This window comes from Triticum urartu, chromosome 7A, assembly GCF_056163025.1.
Source record: "Triticum urartu cultivar PI428250 chromosome 7A, HENAU_Tu73, whole genome shotgun sequence".
In the NCBI taxonomy this organism is placed as follows: domain Eukaryota; kingdom Viridiplantae; phylum Streptophyta; class Magnoliopsida; order Poales; family Poaceae; genus Triticum; species Triticum urartu.
Genome location: NC_141879.1, coordinates 18,575,303 through 18,593,901, shown reverse-complemented (window position 1 = coordinate 18,593,901; position 18,599 = coordinate 18,575,303). Strand labels below are relative to the sequence as shown.

The 18,599-nt window shown below is 46.8% G+C and overlaps 2 protein-coding genes and 1 pseudogene across 2 annotated transcripts; 1 reads left to right on the top strand and 2 right to left on the bottom strand.

The window, feature by feature from the left end:
• Positions 1-9,620: 9,620 nt before the first annotated feature.
• On the bottom strand, positions 9,621-11,290 carry LOC147957041 (noroxomaritidine synthase 2-like). The gene has a single exon (XM_087536376.1). It carries the CDS (start codon positions 11,283-11,285, stop codon positions 10,173-10,175), a length of 1,113 nt encoding a protein of 370 aa, XP_087392502.1. The 5' UTR covers positions 11,286-11,290; the 3' UTR covers positions 9,621-10,172.
• LOC147957042 (noroxomaritidine synthase 3 pseudogene) lies at positions 9,720-10,166 on the bottom strand (annotated as a pseudogene).
• Positions 11,291-12,538: 1,248 nt separating the features above from the next.
• Positions 12,539-15,712, top strand: LOC147957040 (uncharacterized). The gene has a single exon (XM_087531556.1). The coding sequence runs from the start codon at positions 12,539-12,541 to the stop codon at positions 15,710-15,712; it is 3,174 nt and encodes a 1,057-aa protein (XP_087387682.1).
• Positions 15,713-18,599: the final 2,887 nt, after the last annotated feature.

Genomic DNA, 18,599 nt, shown 5'->3' with positions numbered 1-18,599 from the left:
TAGGCACTTCCTAGAAATTCCTACGTTAATTAGAAATTATGAGCCGTTTATCTGGTGGGACCGAATTATAACGGTGTAGATCTGTTTTTGTTATTTTTTTTCTTTCTGGCTCAATCTCTCACGTCTCTTTTAAAGGCTACTATCGTTAGATGCCGATCTCTCCTATCTTTCCCCTCGCCCAACACAGGTAATAAGGAAAATTGCGAGCCCCAGCGTCGATTACTGATCGCCAATCTCCGTGGTTTGACCTCTTCCTCTTTCACGTACTCAGGCTCTAATCTCCCTCATTGCTATGCCCACGATCTTTTTGCACGTGCATCTGCTAACGAGCTGGCAATATCAATAAATGATCAATCAAAATCTCTTTCTGCAGCGTGATCGAGCGACAAGTGGTAGATGTTTTCCTCTACCAAATATACTTTGATGATTTGATCAGGGATGATTCTGGTGGCACAATCCACCAAGCAAAGGCAAGATTCAATTTCTTTTTTTTCCTAATTTGCTTAGGTCAACTCCATGAATGGTGATTCATGTTGTGCGATTAAGCATGGAGCAGTGGGCGTTCTTTCTATTCCCACGGAGGTGCCGCACTGATGCTCTTGCAAAGCCTTTTTCCTATCCTTCTTCCGACGGGAGACATACTGCTTGGCTCCTTCTATCCAATATCTGCTAGGGCATAACACTAATTTTGAGGTTACCTAACTGGCTTTGTATACAGCCGCTGAAAGCAATAACTTTTTATCTGAACTCTCTGGAGTCCATTACTATCGTTCCAAATTTCCAATCAGTGTTTGGTGGATCCTATTCAATTGACATAGCCTACCTCAGGTTATTGTGTTGTACTGATTTTTTTGTGTCAGGGTGTTAATTTCCTTTCTTGCAGTTATGTCGTTTTCTCAAGCTTGCGTTGATTTTCTTTTCGCTTCTCGACAAAATATTCCCACTGAAGCAAAGCTTTTGTTCTATCAGGGATGCAGGATGGATTTGTTGGAGAAATTTATGCAACAGTCTTGAATTCCATGATCTTGCACTGATCATATGCTTGAGCCCACTAATTAGAAGTGATGAAATTGTTAGAGGAAGAGATCTTTGTGAGAAGTTACACGATGTGAGCATCAAGTGTGAGACGGCAAGGGAATGTGTATCGTGTGCACTATTAAAATGTATTGGTTGCAGGCTTAGTTACAAAAATAAGAGGCTGATTTCAGAAGGGCTTTAGTATGTATATGTGCTTCAAGATTTCAGAGGTTGGTGTCAATATTCATTTTCTTTCCGTGTGTCCAAAATAAAAAGACTAGCCGCTAAAGAAGAACAATGGCTGCACACAAGGGCTAAAACTGTACGTGTTTGCAAGTGGCCAATTGGGCAACATGAAACGCTGTAAATATGTGTAAGGATGTAGTGCCAGAACTGGTGGGAAACGACAAGTCAACCACACATTAGGCTTAGACCACGATTATAAATAAAATAGCACCTGCATATAGTGAAACAATCCGGAATTAATTTAGTGCTTTCACTGAAAATATAATAGCACACAGTTGTATCAACTTTAAATTTTGTTATCTCCTCCTTGGCTTCAGTTGATATGCACGGGAGGGAAGTCTGAAGTGGATGTTGTATTAGTTATTTCACTAATACTTAAATGCGTTTTTGAAACATTTCACATGCTATCCCGATGACCTAAGTATTTCATAGTTTTGTGTATTCTTCTGTTTTGTAGATTAAGCAGAATTCCAACAACATTAGTGCATGACAATTTTCGATACATTGATTTAGGGCCATTTTAGGAACACGTGATATTCTGCAAGAGTTGTTGGATTACAAAACAAGTGTAGACAACTTTTCTGTTTTTCCTATTGATCGAATTGCCATTTATTCTCATGTAAAAGCAATACTACTAAGTGGAATCCACTCATTTTCTACTTGGATACAAAGTTTCGTCTATAATTCATATTCTTACAGTTATTCATACAAATAGATGCCTTTCAATAATTTTCACTATCAGTTTTTTTTAATGCTAGCCCGTGCAGCCGCACGGGTTGACGACTAGTATTTACTAATCAGAAGCATCAATGGAAACTCCACGTTAATCCTTGAAAATAAGATTATATCCATTAGATCTCCTTAATATATATTGCCAGCCGTTAGATGAAGATAGAGTCCATGCCTGATATCCCACATGCACCTCCACATAAAAAAAAAAACTCAACGGTTGCCAAAGGGAATTTGATGTGTCGTTCTGTCTAGATGGGCCATACGTACTGAATAGATGGACGTGATTTCTTCCCTGCCTTACCTTTACCTCGTTTACTTCTTGCAAAATTCGCCGCCGCCTACCATGGTCGTTGCCATGCTCCTGGCCAAGCTATCTGCCGCCTACCCTGTTCTCTTGCCATGCTCCTGGGCTCCTGGCCGAGGTCTCCGTCGCCTCCTGCATGGGTGTTGTCACCTCTGAAGCTGCAACATGCCCAAGACAAAGATAGGTCATCTGATCGCTATGGTAGATGCAGACAACCTTATCCGTCCACCATGTTCTCAAGGCTCCAGCGACCACATCCCACCTTCCATCACCTCCTCCTCTAAAGTTTCGGCGAGGATTCTCCGCAATCTTCTCTCCGGAACCGGCCTCTCCTTCTCGGCAGTTGCACGGTTGCTTGCTCGCATGAACTGAACGACCGGACTCGCATAGATTTTCTACTTCATCTCACAGCAGTACATACATCTCCCTGTCTCTACCCTCCTCAAGAATTCTTTGTCAGATTATTATTTGTTCATCAGATCGATATGGTTGTCTGCACGAACTACGTCATGGGCTTCTTTGACAGGTTTTAATGAGTTATTTGATCTTTTAATTTTGTCAGCAATGGGGTCTGCACGAACCTTGGAGTCGAAACTAAGAGGTGCAGATTTTTCACGGATCAAACATGAATCACTACTATAGTACTGGCCTAGCTTCCATATACTAATGTGCCTGCAAGCTAAAATGGCTGGGAAGTAGTAACATCATTCTTATTTTCTAGATATGTATCACAAATTGGTTTTCTCTGCTCCCAAATCTTACATTCTTAAGAAGTTGCTCCCCACTACAAGGTATTCTCTTAACATGCAAATTGTCCAACTCAGCATGCCATGTCATCAGATACCAGCCAATCACAAGTTCACAAGTATCTCTCTCCCTGACCAGCGCCTCTTCCCCACAGCTCAGCCACATCAACAATTCTTTTTATTTTAACAAATCATGCGCTTTAATTTCTTTGTAACACACATCTGTTCCTCTTCCTATTTCGTAACTGACGAGAGAAATAAGAGGAGCGACGCATGGTGTTATCTCCCACGACCCATCCGATAAACCAAAAGCTGGATTGCTTCTTCACTGGGCCATTCGTGCCGCCGTGCTGGCCACAACCTCTTCGTGCGTCCACACAGGGTCTCCTATCTCCCTCGGCCGGCCAGCCGCACAGCCGCCAACAGCGCACATCGGAATCGATGCTCCTCCGCCATTGCTGCAACCTCGCCGCGACCCCAGGCAACCGAACGCCTCCGACCACCATGCAGAGGCATGATGTTCTGTACACACTACGCAATCAAGATGACATATATTAGTTCTAATCTATCTATTCAGCATCCAGAAGCATCTCCTTCCATTACTGTTGTTGTTTTCAATGGCCCTGTGCACTTTCATCACTTGATTTAGCAGCCGGCCGAATGCCACCTGTTACTTCATCTACCCCATGGAGGTAAGAACTGATTTGTCATCTAGCGTTTGAGCTGTCAAACCTTCACTAAAATCTCCCATATACCCGCCCCTTTGATTTCGTTTCAATCTTCTGATCACTAGTAATTCTACACCCATAGATTTTAATTCTTCAGCTGAGATTACAAATATGATTGTATGATGAGATAACCTATTCTAGATTTCTATACTATAATCTGAATATTCAGAAATAACATGGTTTGAATCGGCGCAAATCCCGCCCTGGTGCTAGTAACTGCCCTATTGATTGTGTTTGAGCCGGTGAGCCTATGCCTATCACGCTCCGGTGATGGAAGTTGGTTTGAATTACCTGCATGAACATGTGAGGATCTAGGAGTAGGAGGGATCAGGTATGAGTATGTGCCAGGAGATGTAAGAGCTTGAAAGTAAGATTTCCTAGGATGTCGACGAAAAATGTGTGTCCATGCATCTTCCTTCTCTTGAAGGTATTGATCAAGCTCCCAACATGAATTTGGTCCACCATTGACCCATAGAAGGACATTGACGTTGAGAAGAGGGAGTGAGATGTTACCTCCCTTGAAGATGGAGAAGCCAGCTTCCTTAGATGAGACCGAGAATTTGAATGACCAATTCTGGAGCAATTTTACTTTGAAAGAGAAGCACGGCCTCCAAAGCATGATAAGATAATAGTGCCCATTGATACCTCTGTAAGCTTGATCTGTGATCGAGTGAAAACTCCGCAACTAAAAGATATTCTTCAAGATCTTTACCTTCTTCAAAGTTGATCGGCACCCCCCATTTTCACCAAACCTCGGCTGCAAAGTCTTGTCTAGTGTTGAAGTTGAGATCCACCGGAGCCATGATGTAAAGTCACGTGGGACGTTGAGGAGTGGAAGGATGATCGCCGGACGGTCGGGATCGCCGTTGGCAGCCGGCAATGTGCGTGGACAGGCGTGCCTGCCTTTTATTAGCCCCCCTCGTAATTGGGCCAAAGTTTGACCATAAATTTAAGTACTAAAATATAATTATATATAACAAAAATACTCTTTCAAATACATATCTACCAGTGTAATTTCCATGATATACAATTTATATTTGATTAATCAAATCTAAGGTCAAAGCTTAGCACAAAATAAGAAGGTAACTAATAAACCCAGACGGAGGTAGTAGTACTAATTCTTTTCGATAAAGAGTATATATATTAATATCATGAGGTTACTAATTACACGTAGCCTCTGCAACAATGCAATACCCTAATGGCATTGACGGATGCACACAGCCAAAAAAAAAGATGAAGCTAAAAAAGAAATGTCCCGAGTTGCAGTCCATGCAGCAGCCACACAACCACCACCAAGTCAAGACTTGATACCCAAGTTCTCCAAAAGCGACGCCTCGAAGGAGGAAACAGTGCACCAGTACCGTCGTGGCCCGATTGTAGATCTTGGATTTTCACCGTCCCCGCTCTCAAAACAATTCCTTCAACAAGACCATTGCCAGGCAGAACCAATTAAGGCTAGGCCTTGGATTTTCACCCTGAAAGGTAAGACCTTTAACTTCATATGTGTTGTTGCCCCACTTACATGTCGCTGCTACGAATCCCGAAACTCCAAGCAAGTTCCTCAATGTCGTAGGCTTCAATCACCATTACGTCATAGGCTATCCTGATGGCAACAAATAGCAAAGCTTCGCGCCGCTCCCTCCTTAACGAAGGACCAATGGGCACGACCGAATCCTACCGGATCCAGCAATCTCCAGGCATAACATGCCCATGGGAGTTCGCTAGCGGAGCCTTCCGGAAAACGACACTCCGGCCAGATCAGGAGGACAGGTGTCAGGCAGATCTTCGTCTTGTCGTGGGAGGAACCTTAGGACCACCGCCATTAACCTGAAGCCTCGCAGGCCCCGACGCTACGAGACCAGACTCAGCAGGAACGACAGCAACGGCGGGGTAGACCAATGCCCAACTCTAGGTCGCCGGCGTGGCTTGATCACCATAGTCAGCCCTAGCTGGACCCGACACACTCAGATCTAAGACAAAGGCACGATCGGGCAGCCAAGTCCAGAACGCCCCAAGTGGCTCCACGTCCTGGGAGCCTAGCGCCAGATTGGCCGGCCGCCGCCGGCGCCCCACCACCACCACATCGCTGCTCCGCCGTGCTCCAGCCTCATGCCATGCCGTCCACCGTAGAAAACGCAAAGCGCCGGCGGAGGAACACGCTCTGACACCCGACAACGTCAAGCCCTCTCCCGAAGAACCGGCCCGCGCCAGCCCTTTGCACAAGGGGACAACCAGGGCTTTACCCAGCAGCACCATGTGGCAGCGGCGGTGATGGAGGAGGAGAGTAGGGAGGGGGGCTTGGCGGCGGCGGGATTAGGGCGCGTCCACGTCGCCTCGCGGCGGCGAGGGTGAGACACGAGGGCTCCCGAATTCAGCTATTGAGGCTCTCCTTGCGGACTACACAAACTAAGGTAGTACTAATTCTTAACTAACCAAATCATAAAGAAGCCACTTGTTCCCTTGTTCGAGATGGACAACATCATTCAAAGCTGATGCGGTACACGCAAGACCTCTGGGCGCACTGTACTTTTGTTTGAGAGGGTTAAAGCCTCGACAAAATAAAGGAAAACAAACAAACAAGCACGAGGTTGGGTTGGTTGTTTGGTGAGGTGGCACTGATGTTATACTTAGATGTGACATAATATGTCACATCTAGATGAGTCTTAGACACATCCGAGAAGAAAATTGTGTGAGTAAGTAATTTAAACATTGTACATTCATGTCCTTATTACCATACATTCTTATATCCTTGATCTAACTAACTTCAACTTAGGACAGAACCTGTTTCAGTAAATTTGGAATGGAGAGAATACTATGCATACAAGTGGAAGCATGGATCTACTTCCTCCGTTCCTAAATATTTGTTTTTCTAAAGATTCCAACAAGTGACTACATATGAAGCAAAATAAATGAATCTACACTCTAAAATATGTCTATGTACATCTGTATGTTGTAGTCCATTTAAAATGTCTAGAAAGACAAATATTTGGGAACGGAAGGAGTATTTATTTTACTTTCTTTGCGGGAAAGCATGTTGATCTATCAGATAGGGGTACAAATCAAGTTAGGAGCGAAGACTCAATTTATGCAGTCTCGTCTGATTCAATTAACGCAGTACTCTTAACCGCTCGGCGTGAGCGGTTAGCTATCTTACAAATCAACAATTAATACAGGCACCGCTCATGTGGACTGAGTTAACTCCGGAAGCCCAACAAACAACGAAGAATTAGACTTGGACATCTCTGGTGAGCAGTCCTTTTCCTGAGCAACAAGCCAAAGAGCATTACACGAGTCAACCAAAGTTAAGAAACATCCCCTCAAATATAAAAGCAGAAGAAACTAAAGACGGGCTTAATTTTTCAGAATCAAAAGTTGACGAAGAGGATACTCCATTCTTTTTACTCTGCATATAAGATTTATCCTAAGTCAAACTTCATAAAGTTTGACCAAGTATATATGAAAAAATATGGATGATCACAATACCAAATCAATATCATTATATGAATAATGGAACTAATTTTTGTATTCTATATCATTACTACTATAAATGTTTATAATTTCTAATACAAGGTTGGTCAAACTTTATAAAGTTTGACTCAGCACAAAACTTATATGCATAGTAAAAAGAACCGAGGGAGTAAGGAAACGGACAAATAAAATTTACCATAGTGAGCAATCAAACAATCCCATCCGCTTCAATCTCAACCATAACGAACAGCTTATCATCTGTGGCTAAATTGTCTGATGTGAAAAGTCTTAAATTCTCACGAGACGTCAGACACACGTATACATACATAGACACGGATCATACACGCATAGTGTCTACTTTTTTTTTTCTTCGATATAGGATATTTTTGTTAAATTAAAATGTAGTATGAAGTGGATACAAGATATGATGAGCAACACCTAACCTTTGCATCCCTAAAATGCACACAAACAAAAGTAACAATATAAAAAGTCGGCTAGGTTGTGTTCGCTAACACATAGTATATCTTTCTTATTGAACGAGAAAAAGTCCTGAAGGACCTAGACACTGCATTTAACATAAGCCAAGATTACAGAGCAGTTTACATCAAGACACCACAGAAACAGGATATAGCAAACAAGTCCTTGTCTTCTACGAAGAGGATCCCAAACTAAAAGATGGAAACCCAAAACTAAAAGATGGAAAAGCAAGGGACGTGCCACTTGGGGCGGAAGTCACTGCAGCTCACTATGGCCTCCAAACTAACACAGCAGTTGCCTCCTATATGGCATCAAGGCCAGGAGGAATAGAGATGGCCTCCTTTCGGCCTAAAGAAGCAGCAGTTCACCGGCGAAGATCAGCGCCGTAGCTCCACCGGATAGAAACCGCTGCTCATGTCCTCTAACCCGTTCTACAAGAACCATCTCACTGCCCCTGCTCAGCTCCTTCTCCACCTCCATGGTGGCATCCGGCTCCAAGAAGAGGAAGAGAGTCCTCTTCCAGATGCAGGGACACCTCGAGCTTATTACCAGAGACACCACTTTGACGCCAGCAAGTAGCAGAAAGCCACATCGCCACCACCATCAAGGTCAACTCTGGCAGCCACCACACACAGCTAGGGCGCGCCGGTGACACAGTCCCCATCGGCATCAAGCCAGACTCCGGCATCTCGCCAAACTCCACTAAGGAAACAACTAAACCAGGCCTATTATTTACAGCAGAGCTCCGAGCAACATCCACATCTCTTCCCCTAACGACGGCACTGGTGGCAGAGATCCAGGGTCGGGCCGGGCCCGAGATCTGGATTCCACTGGTCGCCTCCTTTTTCACTCCTAGTGGAGAAAGGGAAAGACAAGGGCAGATTCAACTAATCTCGGCCATCAAATCAGATCAATCCAATGACTTAGACTGCTACCTTGGTGAATGTTCAACATGTTTAGCGTGCCGTTAATATGATGCCAAAAATATCAATGCCGCCGTTAATCATATAATTAACGTGCAAACAATACCCTATCTAATGAAGTAATACAAATCAAAACAGGCTCGATACAAGCCTTTGGCAATACACCGGCTTCCTTGTGCGTGTTGTTTGTCCCTAGAATCGATCAAGCTCGATCAGGACTGCTAGCTAGGTTATGCTAGTAGTACAAGTCATGGTAGATTCAATTAGATTGGTGCGTGTGCATCCAGCCAACTTGGGGCAGAAACCAAGAATTCTATTACTGATCAGAATGTTAGCAAATTTTTCTACATGACTTACGAACAAACTAAGGTGGCCAGATTTGATTGGGAGGGAAAATTGGCCGAGGCCTACCGCGTGAAATTCAAGGAGGTTGTAATGGATTACGTACGTAGGTGTAGTAGAGTAATGCTACACTAACGGATTTTTACGGGGGTTTTACGGGGTTAGTTCCGGTTGGCAAAACGTGATTGGATAAGGGGGAGGGGGGCACCCCACCCCAGCGGAAAATCAGGGGGGCCAGTTTAGATAGATGGAAGGAGTCTGTAAACGTCCGTATGGGGTACGTGTGTTTGGCACTATCGGGTGTAGTATTTTTGATTCAGGAGTTCCATTTTCCTTAAACAGGGTGAATTCCATTTGAAGAAGCCCCCTTTGGAGTAGAGAGCGCAAAGATGTGTGCCTGGTAAAGAGAGAGAGGGAGAGAGAGATGTTTCACGATCAATGAAGAGCTTCTCGTACGTGCACTGTCTTTAGGAAACCAAGGTCCTGTTATCCACCCCAACGAGGTAATGGATGTATCTAGATGTATTTTAGTTCTAGATACATCCATTTTTACGACAAGTAATTTGGAACGGAGGGAGTAGTTTGGGATGCTGAACTAGTTTGGGAGATATACAGCTTGCTAGGTGTCACATATGCTCAAGTCCGTAAAATTTTATTTGCTCTGATTCAACTTAATTGTTGGTGAATTAGTACAAGTTTACTAAATCAGTGACAATTAATTTGGATCGGCGTCCCCTCAGTCGCCCTCTGATCTCCTCTTTACTTTGGCCATGAGCCCGTTCTTCATCTGCAGAATAACCGACAGCTTGGGCTTCACGGTGTTACTATCCAGCACCTCCACATCGAAGTTCCACGCCACCGTGGCGACGATGGATGTCACCAGCGCCACGGAGATGTTCTTGCCGAGGCACGCCCTCGGTCCGGTGTTGAACGCTACGAACTCGTGAGACGGCACGTGCCGCAGCGTGTCGCTGCTGCCATCGACCTTGGAAGAAAGCCACCTCTCCGGCCTGTACTCCCGCTAGTCCTCTCCCCACACCTGCTCCAATCTCCCCATGCTGTAGGTGGAGATGAGGATGGTGTCGCCGGCGCGCACCTTGTGGCCGCTAGGCAGTACGTCATCGGCGACCACTGCCTTGCGCTCGAGAGGCGCGATTGGGTACGGCCTCAGCGACTCGAACATGGCCGCTCACTGGTACACTAGATCTTTGGTCTCGTCTGGCTCAAACACCACGATGCTGCCGCCGGACTTGCGTGCGGCGGCAATTGGCGCCAGCTCTTCGCGGATGGCAAGCATGGCCTGCGGGTGCGTGGCGAGGTTGTAGATGAGCCACGACAGCGCCGACCCCATCGGGTCACGCATTGCAACCATGAAGTTGATGAACGTCCTGATCAGGAAGTCAGTGGGCTCCCTGTCCTGGTTAAGAAACTTTGGGTCCGGGCTGGGGTCGTCGACGTAATGGGATAGGATGTCGTCGTCGGTGCTCCTGCCGGTGGTGGTGGTGGTGGCCTCCATCTTTCTCTTGATGCTCTCTGCCACGAATCCATACAACACCGCTTCTGCCTCGGCTAGCTTTCTCTCCTGGCCGACGTTGAGCCGTCTCATCATTTTCCATAAGGACACAGGCAAAATGTCCCGGCGCAAGGCCACCTCCATGAGAGTATCCAGGGCCGCCGCGACGTGCATGGGTGGCATCGATGCGGCCAAGTGGCACGGGTCCCAGCCGAACACAGCTATCACCGTGATGTCAAGCACGAGCCTCCCTAGCAAGTCCTCCATGTCGAAGGTGGCCCGCGCGTCTGCCAAGTGGCTTAGCAACGGCACGAGACCCCCTGCCAGCTTGTCGTGGCAGCAGCGGAATATGGAGGCCAGCAGCTGTGGCCTGGTCATTACACGATGGATGGTGTCGCGCTGCCGGCGCCAGGATTCGCCCAATACGCTGATGGCAGTGACTATGGTGCCGCCCAATATGCCAAGGACCTTAGCGAGCTTCTGGCCCTTGACGTAGTTGGCGAAGTTGGTGGTGAAGATGTGGCGAACGTTGGACGGGCTGCAAGTGACGAAGTACCTCACGCTAGTGGCCGAAGGGCCGCGTAGCTCGAAGTTGGGCTCGGATGCGGAGAAGCCCGCTGCGGCGTAGTCATGGATGTTATTCCAGTTGGCGATCAGGCTAGGGAGCATGCCCACGATTGGCCAATCAATTGGCAGCAATGGGTTGCTTGGTCTCCTATAATTGATAACGAAGACAAGGAAAAGTGGTAGTGCTAGGAGTAGCAGTACATGCAAGAACGAGAGTGCCATCTTTAGCTGATGCTAATGTTGCTTGCCAGGAGATGCTAACCAGGCTCAATTTATAGAGGTGAAAGGTGGAAGGCAGCTAAAATAAGACAAAACTTCCCCATCAAGTGAGTTGAAAAGTTTGCATCGGAGCTATCAGCTTTTATTTGTTAGGCTGGATAACAGTACAATAGCTGGAGCCTTGGTTTTCTAAACACAGTGTATGTACTACGTCCTAAGAGATAATTTTATGGTACATCATATTCATACTACCTAATATGATGTGTAGTATTTAGTTGATCAGAGGGTCAATATTGGCCGACTCGGGATTTAGCTCAAGGACAGCTTGGTAATTCTCTGTTATGGGGCTTAGTGAGATAGTATGTCTGTGTTTTTTTTCTTTTTGGCCGGTGAGTGAGATGTGTGTTTTGATCCCAATGATTCAAATCAAATTAGTTAGGCGATGCAGGCCTCCACCTCTCATTATAGTCCTCCGCTACCCGCCTAAGCTCGGCAGCTGGCCAGCCGCCTACTCTTCGGCCGAACCCCTTCGCCTCCCGTCATGCCCACGGACAGCCACCGTGCACCAACTAATTCACTGCCACAACCTCACAACCGGCGGCGCCCTCTGTCTCCATTGACGTGTACATCAGCAGCTCTGCAAGTTCTTCATCCCGTCTTGCACTGTCCCTCGATAAAGCTAGCTCGTGTACGCCCGTGTGTCTTCCGGCAAAATACATCCAGCAACTAGTTTTGGCTAGCCGGCCTGTTAGACTTAAACACGATTTAGTGCACGGCACGTGTACATGTCCGAGCTGGACAGGAGTAGTAATCCGAGTAGGATTGATGCTTGGGTTTGTACGTGTATATAAGTACACCCAGCCCCTTGTAATTGATCAACCTATCAGAAGCAATAAAGAATCAGGAACGTCACGTTCCTGTGGCAATACCTTGGCTTTGTGTGCGTGGTGGCGTTTGGTTTCCGGCCGGCTGGCCGTAGTGTACGCTCACGTGTTTTTGGTGTTGCTTGCCGTAGCTATCGATCAGGAGTTCATCGACTAGCAGAAGGCTACCTTTGCACTTTGGTACATCGTGCATCTCGGCGTAAAGTATTTCGTCGGGCTGAGCCAGCTTGGGGCAGAAACCAAGACAGTCAGCGTCGCTTTGCTTTGTTGTCGTTCGTCGTCGATCGTCACCGTCGTTGGAAAGTACTCAGCGTCTGGTCTGAGCCAACAATTGGTATCAGAGCAAGGTTGATCTTCTAGTAACGGAGGATCATGTCGGACGACGAGAAGAGCAAGCAGCCGGCGAAGTACTCCGGTGCGGCTAAAGTATTTGCTGCTCCGGCGAGTTCGTCGTACCCATGGTTTGATCGCGAGAACTTCAGGATCTGGAAGGCCCTCATGGAGTGTGGTCTCCGCGCCAACGAGCTATGGGACGCGATCGATCCAGGAGGTGACGCGTTCAAGAAGGAGGGAGCCGAGTACCGGAAGGATCGGCAGGCGGCATCGGTGATTTACTCGGTGATGCCGATGGATGTCCTCCAACACCTAATCGCCAAAGAAACGGCGAAGGAGGCGTGGGATACGCTGAAGCTCATGTTCGAGGGACACACCCGCGTCAAGCAAGCCAATCTCCAAACTCTCCTAAGGAACTACGAGACTTTGGTCATGGGCGACGATGAGTCCGTGGACGCGTTCGCTTCACGGGTGGCAACTCTCGTCAACCGGATTCGCGCGCTTGGAGAAAACCTCACGGAGACCTCGGTTGTCCGACGGTTCTTGCGTGCGGCCCCTCCCCGGTACCTGCAAATTGTCACGGCGATCGAGCAGTGCGTCGATCTCGAGACTCTCTCCATCGACGATCTTGTCGGATGGTACAAGGCTCACGATGAGCGGATGCGGTACAGTCTTGGGGACGGGAGGAACGACGAGCTTGTGATGCTCACGAAGGCGCAGTGGATCGCCCTAGAAAAGCAAGGCGGATCCAGGAGCAGTAGCAAGAAGAAGGGGAAGCAGCGTTCGGCGAGAAATAACTTCGCCGACTCAGACGACGACTCAGACGATGAGGCTGCACCGCCATCGAGGAGAAAGTTTGACATCAGGAAAGTGAGATGTTATAACTGTGGCCTCCTCGGCCACTTCAAGGCTGACTGCGAGGAAGCACCGAAGCAGAAGGCGCTCATGGCCCATCAAGGAGATGATGGTGACATGATGTTGATGAGCGAACTTGTGGACGAGAAGGATCCAGGTCTTCAACTGCCGGCTAAAGAAATTGTCGCGTTTGTTGAAGAAAAAGTTTGCCATCATGATCATGGTTCGGAAACTCGTGTCGAAGCTACAGATGCGGGGAGTGATTCCGAAACTTATGTCAGTGCTATGGATGTAAGTGCTAACCTTGCTGGAGCGGATGCAGCGAAAGCAGCGTGTGCTCAGCCATGGAGAAGCAGTGTTTCCACTGGTCGACAGAAGGAGAGGTCCGAAGAAGACCGCAACGCAAAGTGTGATGAACTAGTTGTGTCAGAAGGTCACACGACAAGGCTAGACGTGCGGCGAATTACACTCGGACCAAGCAAGCATGGCATGTGCACGGCACCGGCGAGGAGCGCGAACGTTGGCGCACTTGACACGGCGCGTCTACGTACGGGTGTCGCGTGCGTCGCACCGAGCGACACGCCCGCCAAGTCACACAAGCAGGCGGCCAGTGCAGGGTACGACATGTACATAGCTGTGCCCGAAAGCAGCAGCGACGTGCAGCCGGTTTCCACCGTGAGCACGTTTGGAAATACAACCTGGGCTGGAGCCCCATGTGTTGTTTTGCCAGGAGACGTGCACCCAGCAAAAGGAACAGGCAGCCCAGCAGTAGAGACACGTGGTGAGCTTGGCCCATTGCAAGAAAGGATTTCATCTGTGAGCCTTTGCTGCGATCCAGGAGCCATGCCACTCGCAGAATCGAGCTGGGAAGGAGGCCCACGAGCATCTGGAAAGCTAGAAGTCAGCGCAGGAGGCGTCGCTGTAGTGGCCCGGCAGTCGCCAGTAATCGCCGGACCAATGGCCAGCCAAGCTTTGTACACGGAGGAAGGCTCTAAGGCACATGAGTCGCCTCCGACGGTACAGGAGAAAAGGACACGTCCATCTACAACCGATCATCTACCGCCGGCGTTACACCAACATCTGGAGAATACTCTTCGGACAATTGACCCGGTAAAAGTGCAAGGGAGTGGACGACGATGTCTAGCAAGTGCCGATGAATCGGCGAAATTTATGGACGCAAATACGAAGGAGTATTGGCGTCATGCTATGGAAGAAGAGTTGGGGTCAATCCATAACAATAATTCATGGGAGCTTATGGATCTTCCCAACAATGAAAAGGATATGGAGCTCAAGTGGGAATTCAAGGTCAAAAAAAATGTTGAAGGGTGCATGAAGCACAAAGCAAGGTTTGTAGCCAAAGAGTATATGCAAGAGAAAGGTGTGGACTTCGAAGAATTGTTCGTTCCCATTGCAAAGATAGAGTCGGTAAGATTACTCATCGCTCTCGCGGCTCAGGAATCATGGAAAGTACATCACATGGATGTAAAATCCGTGATTTTGAATGGCGAGATAGAAGGAGATGTGTATGTTAATCAACCACCGGGTTTCATCAAAGAGGGAGAGGAGCACAAGGTACTGAAGTTACACAAAATCTTGTATGGGCTATGGCAAGGACCTCGGGAGTGGAACATCAAACTTGATCGGACATTGATTTCTCTTGGATTTGAGAAAGCCCCACTAGAGCATGCAATGTACAAGAGAGGTGAAGGAAGGGATCGTCTACTAGTTGGCATCTACGTCGACGACCTATTAATTACCGGAGCAGATGAAGAGGTGATTGCAAAGTTCAAGCTACAAATGAAAGAGTTTTTCAAGATGGACGATCTCGGTCTTTTGAGCTACTACCCCCGGATAGAGGTACATCAAAAGCTAGAAGGGATCACACTATGCCAGAAGGCATACACAAGGAAGATACTTGAAAGTTGTGGCATGAAATGTTGCAAGCCAATTGACGTTCCAATGAAACCTGGTCTTGAGCTAAGCAAGAAGACTAAAGCACCCGTAGTTGATGCAATAGAGTATATTGTAGCTGCCGCTGCCGAGTGTCGAGATGTGTGGCTAGGGAGGCTACATGGTGATATCATGGATCGAGATCCGGAACCAGCGGTGCTCAATGTTGACGGCGAGTCGATAACTTTTCTACGCGAGGATCCAGTGCGGCATGGAAGGAGCAAGCACATTGATACGGTGTATCACTACATAAAAGACTGCGTGGAAGAAGGTAAGATGAAAGTCAACTACGTTTGCACCGATAATCAATTGGCGGATATGCTAACCAAGACTTTGGATCGAGAGAAGTTCTTGGAGATGCGAAGAAGGATCGGCGTCGGAGCTGTGACGCGGCCATGTCGTGTTTAGGGGGGTGATTGTTAGACTTAAACACGATTTAATGCACGGCACGTGTACATATCCGAGCTGGATAGGAGTAGTAATCCGAGTAGGATTGATGCTTGAGTTTGTACGTGTATATAAGTACACCCAGCCCCTTGTAATTGATCAACCTATCAGAAGCAATAAAGAATCAAGAACGTCACGTTCCTGTGGCAATACCTTGGCTTTGTGTGCGTGGTGGCGTTTGGTTTCCGGCCGGCTGGCCGTAGTGTACGCTCACGTGTTTTTGGTGTTGCTTGCCGTAGCTATCGATCAGGAGTTCATCGACTAGCAGAAGGCTACCTTTGCACTTTGGTACATCGTGCATCTCGGCATAAAGTATTTCGTCGGGCTGAGCCAGCTTGGGGCAGAAACCAAGACAGTCAGCGTCGCTTTGCTTTGTCGTCGTTCGTCGTCGATCGTCACCGTCGTGGGAAAGTACTCAGCGTCTCGTCTGAGCCAACACGGCCCTGATACGTACTCCGTGCGTAGGCCAAGAGCACCGGTCAGTAGTGCAGGTTGGAGTAGGTATGCGTCTTCGTCGCGAAGAGCTCGTCTGGGCTGCGTCGTACATTCGCTGGTGAAGGCGTGTACCGGCTGCCATGGAGGGTGCCGTTCATCGGGTTATAGTCTGCTAGAATGATAAAGAACGAGGAATATATTCGACAAACGAGGATCGACCACATGTCTTTCCGCAGGGGGCTGAGTTTGGCTGCACGTAGGCTTCTTCAAATGGAATTCATCCACATAAAAGAAAATGGAACTCGTGAGTATATAGCAATATTGTGGCGTGTAATGTTCGGGGTCGCAAGCCGCGACTGTTTGCTAACAGTATGATCAGTAATAAAGTTCTTGGCCCGCGGTATGATGCTTTTCTCTTCTTCCTATCAAACAACATGACAGGCGTGGTTGCTGACCCAATTCGTGCCACCGAGTACTTTCTTTTTTTTCGGGATTACGCAAATTGTGTATCATTGCTGTGGTAGGTAGGAGAGAAAAAGAGTTGGCTTACAGGGTAAGGTCCCGCACGTGCAAAACAGACAGGCGTAGCGAGAGCTTACAAGAGCAGAAGAGAAAGGGGTTGCTCAGCCCCAGGCGCTACAGGAATATCTCGGAAACAGACTGTCAAGGCCTTTTGCCCCGGCCTTCGCCCATGAGCAAGATTCGTCTTCGATGGTTCGTAGCAGGATGGAGGTGGAGGGCCGGTCATCGTCAAAGATGCGGGTATTCTGATGTTTCCAGATGGACCATGCCGTGAGAAGGCAAACCTGACTGACTCTAATAGGTCCTATACTGCTTAGCTACTAACATAAGCTAGCTAGCAAACCTGATCGATCTCTCGCTTGATCAATTCCAGCAACACACAGGACATATGGACACGGAAGTCAGCGTATTGCCACAGGCACGTATGATCGTATCGATTTTGTTTTGATTTGTATTACTTCACAAACCCACAGTACAATATCTACAGGGTCACACAAGCTAGCCTAGCCAGTGTCTAATTGTAGTCCTGCACGAACACACAAACACACACAAACTAAATGGACACGTACATGTATAGGCTCGTATATTTGTACTACTATGTCACATTATTAGTTTTATTAGTTGTGTGTATTTTAGCTATTCAAGGGTTGGGTGTTGATCATCATGTTTTATATCCGTTTCAATAAAAAGACCCTTTATCAGATAGAGAGGAATAGACATTGTGTTTATGTATTATACGTCATCTCGGGTGTATCGCGTGAATTTAAGACTCTTCACATTAGACAATTTAGCCACAGATGGTAGTTGTTCGTTATGCATTTTGGGCCACACATACCAATTCCTTGAAATTCAACGTGATGGGATTGTTTGATTGCTCAACACGGCAAGGTTGTGTGCCTAGTATGCGCCCCGGAAGAGCCAATGGGTTGTTCGATTGCTCACTGTCATGAATTTTATTTCTCCTTTTTCTCCATCTTTTCCTTATTTATTATCCTCTTTGTCATCTTCTTTGATTCTGAAAATTTAAGCCCGTACGTCTTTAGTTGCTGCTGCTGCTCTCAACTAGTACTCTGTAGCTGTTTGCCAAAGAAAACTTTGTAGCTTTTGGAAGCTTTCCAAATAATATTCTTCGTTTACAGTCCACCTCGAACTGCACTCCTAATTTGTTCAGTCTTGCATTTGGTATGCAATTACCAAGGTTAGATGCTATTATTGGGAACTAATTACTTTTAGTGACTACCTGTAGTGCTCTTTGGCTTGTTGCTCATGATAAGGACTTTTCACCAGAGATATAGACAGTCTAGCCAAGAGATATCGATAGTCTAGCCTCCGATCGATAGTGGTTGCCGGCTCAATCAATTATTCTGCAAAGCCTTCGTTGTTTGTTGGGCTTCAGGTGTTAACTAAGTCAACATGGGTGGCGCTGGTATTAATTGTTGATCGTTGATTTACAAGATAGCTAACTGCTCACGCCTTGCAGTTAAGAGTATTGTATTCATTCTCAGACGAGCTGCATAAATTGAGTCTGTGTCTCCCTTTCTGGGTCTTGAATGATTCAAAATTGATTTGTACTACTATATGATAGATCAATATGCTTTTCCAGCTGGAAAAAGAGAAGAAAAACAATATATCCATGCTTCTACTTGTATGCGTAGTATTCTCTCCATTCCAAATTTGTTGAAACTCCAGTTCTGTCCTAAGTTAAAGTTAATTAGAGCAAGCGTATAGGGAAGTGTTTTAATAAAGACATATATGGAAAGGTTTAAATTACTTTCTTACACATGATTTTTTTAAGAGTTAGAAATGTAGGGAAACAGGTAAAGGACTACACATGGTTGATGTAATAAGTTAACTTCCATGACCCTATAATACACTAGTTATTGCACCTGAT